The sequence below is a fragment of the Loxodonta africana genome, chromosome 2, assembly GCF_030014295.1.
Source record: "Loxodonta africana isolate mLoxAfr1 chromosome 2, mLoxAfr1.hap2, whole genome shotgun sequence".
NCBI lineage: Eukaryota > Metazoa > Chordata > Mammalia > Proboscidea > Elephantidae > Loxodonta > Loxodonta africana.
The window spans coordinates 204660685-204665745 of NC_087343.1; the positions used below are offsets into that span (position 1 = coordinate 204660685).

A 5061-nucleotide genomic window follows, 5' to 3' on the forward strand; every position below is an offset into this window, starting at 1 on the left:
TTCACCAACATAAATGGCAACTATACACATAGACCTCGCCAGATGGAACACACAGAAATCAAATTGACTACATCTGTGGAAAGAGACGATGGAAAAGCTCAATATCATCAGTCAGAACAAGGCCAGGGTCCAACTGTGGAACAGACCATCAATTGCTCATATGCACGTTCAAGCTGAAAGTGAAGAAAATCAGAGAAAGTCCACAAGAGCCAAAATATGACTTTGAATATATCCCACCTGAATTTAGAGGCCATATGAAGAATAGATTTGATGCATTGAATAGTGGTGACCAAAGACCAGATGAGTTGGGGAATGACGTTAAGGACATCATACATGAAGAAAGTAAGAGGTCACTGAAAAGACAGGAAGAAAGAAAAGACCGAGATGGATGTCAGAGGAGACTCTGAAACTTGCTTTCAAACATCAAGCAGCTAAAGTAAAAGGGAGAATTGATGAAGTAAAAGAACTGGAGATTTCAAAGGGCCTCTCGAGAAGACAAAGTAAAGTATTATAATGACATGTGCAAAGAGCTGGAGATTGAAAACCGAAAGGGAATAACACACTCGGTGTTTCTCAAGCTGAAAGAACTGAAGAAAATATTCAAGCCTCGAGTTGCAATAGTGAAGGATTCCATGGGGAAAATATTAAACGATGCAGGAAGCATCATAGAAAATGGAAGGAATACACAGAGTCATTATACCAGAAAGAATTAGTCGATATTCAACCATTTCAAGAGGTGGCATATAATCAGGAACCGATGGTACTGAAGGAAGAAGTCCAAGCTGCTCTGAAGGCATTGGCGAAAAACAAGGCTCCAGGAACTGATGGAATATCAACTGAGATGTTTCAACAAACAGATGCAGCACTGGAGGTGCTCACTCATCTATGCCAAGAAATATGGAAGACAGCTTCCTGGCCAACTGACTGGAAGAGATCCATATTTATGCCTATTCCCAAGAAAGGTGAACCAAGCAAATGTGGAAGTTATAGAACAATATCATTAATATCACATGCAAGCAAAATTTTGCTGAAGATCATTCAAAAACGGCTGCAGCAGTATATCGACAGGGAACTGCCAGAAATTCAGGCTGGTTTCAGAAGAGGACACGGAACCGGGGATATCATTGCTGATGTCAGATGGATCCTGGCTGAAAGCAGAGAATACCAGAAGGATGTTTACCTGTGTTTTATTGACTGTGCAAAGGCACTCAACTGTGTGGATCCTAACAAAGTATGGATAACACTGCAAAGAATGGGAATTCCAGAACACTTAATTGTGCTTGTGAGGAACATTTACATAGATCAAGAGGCAGTTGTTCAGACAGAACAAGGGGATGCTGTTTAAAGTCAGGAAAGGTGTATGTCAGAGTTGTATCCTTTCACCATATCTCTTCAAACTGTATGCTAAGCAAATAATCTTAGAAGCTGGTCTATATGAAGAAGAACGGGGCTTCAGGATTAGAGGAAGACTCATTAACAACCTGTGTTATGCAGATGACACAACCTTGCTTGCTGAAAGTGAAGAGGACCTGAAGCACTTACTAATGAAGATCAAAGACCAAAGCCTTCAGTATGGATTACACCTCAACATAAAGAAAACAAAACTACTCACAATTGGACCAATGAGCAACATCATGATAGACAGAGAAAAGACTAAATTTGTCAAGGATTTCATTTTACTTGGATCCATAATCAACAGCCATGGAAGCAGCAATCAAGAAATCAAAAGACTCATTACATTGGGCAAATCTGCTGCAGAGGACCTCTTCAAAGTGTTGAAGAGCAAAGATGTCACCCTGAAGACTAAGGTGAGCCTGACCCAAACCATGGTATTTTCAATCACATCATATGCATGTGAAAGCTGGACAATGAATAAAGAAAACCGAAGAAGAGCTGACGCTTTTGAATTGTGAAGAAGAGCTGACACTTTTGAATTGTGGTGTTGGCGAAGAATATTGAATATATACCATGGTCTGCCAAAAGAATGAACAAATCTGTCTTGGAAGAAGTATGGCCAGAATGCTCCTTAGAGGCAAGGATGGCGAGACTGCGTCTTACATACTTTGGACATGTTTTCAGGAGGATCAGTCCCTGGAGAAGGACATCATGCTTGGCAGAGTACAGGGTCAGTGGAAAAGAGGAAGACCCTCAACGAGGTGGATTGACACAGTGGCTGGAACAATGAGCTCAAGCATAACAACGATTGTAAGGACGGCGCAGGACCGCGGAGTGTTTCATTCTGTTGTGCATAGGGTCGCTATGACTTGGAACCGACTCAACGGCGCCTAACAACAACAAGTACATAACCACTAAAATAAAAATTAAAAGAAATAAACCTAACATTCATTTACTTTCAATTACACCCTTCCATTCTAAAATATTTATTGTCCTGTTGTCCTAATTTATTCATACTGGAAAATTAATTAAATATAGTAGACCTGTATGCTGAATCTTAACCTCAAGTTAGGCAATTTCTATTTCCATTTTCTAATTCTAATAAAATCTTACTTTTGGAAAATATATTTCTTTCACATTGATTGAAAAATAACTACAAAAAAAGTAAAAATTGTAGCTTGGGAACATTCTTTTTTGTGTGTGTGTCAAATGCCAGTTTTTGAATCCTCTAAATTTGGTCCTTCAGGTCTTGAGTATTTTTACAGTGGCTATGCACTTTTATGCACTACTGAGCCGACGTGCACCTATAGGTTGAGTACTAATGCAGAAATTTTTGTCTATGCTTTCACAAAGACAATTCTCTGAATGATTCTCCTTAGGGCCGCCATCACCTCCTTGTTCCTCAGGCTGTAGATAATGGGGTTGAGCGTAGGGGTGATGATGGTGTAGAAAACAGCCAGAACCTTGTCTTCTGTTGGAGATCGGAAGGCTCTTGGGCATAGGTAAGTGTAAACAAAGGGTGCATAGTAGAAGGTCACCACAGTGAGGTGGGTACTGCAGGTCGAATAGGCCTTCTTCCTCCCTTCTGATGAGGGCATGTGGTAGACAGCAAGGAGAATCTGGCCATAAGAACAACTAATGCCAATGAAAGGGAACACGAGGAACAAGGTGGTACTCACAAACACTGTGTACTCATAGACCCAGGTGTCCATGCAAGCCAAAGTCAACATGGCTGGAACATCACAGAAAAAATGATTGATGGCCCTAGATTGGCAATAGGGCATATGGAGTGCATATGCAGTGTGGGCACAGGAGTTGATAGACCCCATTATCCAAGATCCTGTTATCATCAGCACACACACTTTTTTGCTCATACGAATGGGATAATGGAGAGGAAAGCAAATGGCCATGTAACGGTCATAGGCCATAGATGTCAAGAGAAGTGTTTCTGCACCTGCCAAAGTCAAGAAGAAGAAACTCTGAACTCCACATCCAATGAAGGAGATTGACTTGATTCCAAACAGGAAGTTGGAAGCCATCTTGGGGACAATGGTGGAGATGTTATTCAGGTCCACGAGAGAGAGTTGACTAAGTAGGAAATACATGGGTGTATGGAGATGGGTGTCCAAGAAAATGAGGAGAGTCATGGATAGGTTGCCAATCAGAGCCATTATGAAAATTAGAATGATGAGAATGAAGAGGAATACGCCAATTTTTGATGGTGGGAACAACCCTAATAAGATGAAATCAGTTGATGTTTGGTTATAATTTTCCATCAGGCATTCATGTGGTTTTTCTAAAAGCAAACAGAGGAGTAAATCAGTTAGGTAAGTTTTTTTTTAACTCCTTAGTTTTCTCAGACCGCAAATTATTCATGAGATTTACTTCTCTTAAATAAAGGACTAAGCTACTTTGACAACGAAACCTCATTTTCTGACCTCTAGATCAAATTAGCAGAGGCATACATTTCTGACCAAAATATGTCATAAGAAACCTAAGAAGTTAAAAAAAAGAAAATTTCCTATAATGATTCAGTAGGAATGGATGTTTTATTGTACCACATAAAATTAGGGATCATTAAGAGGTTAGATCTCACACTAAATCATATACATTGAAAATCTATTATAGACTCATACTACAAATAAATTTTTATGACCTTCAGGGGAAGATGTCTTTCTTCTAAATTTATATCCTGAGATTTACTGCAGTGGTGTATCAGCTCATGTTGAGGAGCTGTATTTCTTTCTTGAGCACTCTTTGCATAGTAATGCCAAATCAAACTCCCTTGAAGTCAAGTATCATTTTTTGGCTCATCTGTTAAGAAATGTATGACAAATTATCATCGCCAAGTACCATTTACACAAAGTCGTATTAATTCATATATATCTTTTCATTTTCAGTTTTCTCTGCTTTGTATTCCCTTCTGCTGCCTCACTCAATTTCCAAGTTTCTAGTTAAAGCAGACAATTTATTGGAGTGTCTATATTCCATGGTCATTGTAGCTTCCTGATTCTGCTCAAGGTCTCCCCAAAGAGAAAGCACATTCTGTCACTGTTTCCCTGATGCTTAGCTAACATAACACATTGCACAGTGGCACATTCTCTTATTCGTTCCTTTTTTTCTAATGTTTTCTTGTATTTGAAACCAAAGTTATATGATGATTAATAGATACATTATAAATTTAAGAAGAAAAAGTTTAGAGAGATTAAGAATGAGAGCAGGAGATAAGACATCGAAAGATGAAAAATTTCATCGACTTTGAAATAAGGAATTTGGATAAAGGACTGGTCCCTCACTCAAATGTAAAAAAGAATAGCATCTGGAAAATTTTCTAGGTAAGGGTGAGTGGGAGAATTCTCCAGAATGAAGACCACAAATGTACAATCTCTGTATGTTATGTCCAAAAAGAGTTGTAGTGTTTTGTTCTAAAGTATTATGATAAAGATAAATTCACCAAATTTTTGATAAGGTCTCCAAAATGAAAGAGGAGATCCATACACACGAGGACTGGGTGCCCAATAAGTAAGGTATGCACGGGCTTCCTTGTGCTCGCTTACTAATCTGTAATGTCCAATTTCATCTGTTTTTCATCACATCAAATATGTGGGGAAACTCATGTGAAATTTTGCACTACAGATTAGTAAGTAAACACAAGTAAGTCAATGC

General features: G+C 38.9%; 1 protein-coding gene across 1 annotated transcript; it reads right to left on the reverse strand.

Moving 5' to 3' along the window:
- Positions 1–2732: 2732 nt before the first annotated feature.
- LOC100664137 (olfactory receptor 2L5) lies at positions 2733–4747 on the reverse strand. The gene has a single exon (XM_003404959.4). It carries the CDS (start codon positions 3669–3671, stop codon positions 2733–2735), a length of 939 nt encoding a protein of 312 aa, XP_003405007.4. The 5' UTR covers positions 3672–4747.
- Between the last annotated feature and the right edge of the window lie 314 nt (positions 4748–5061).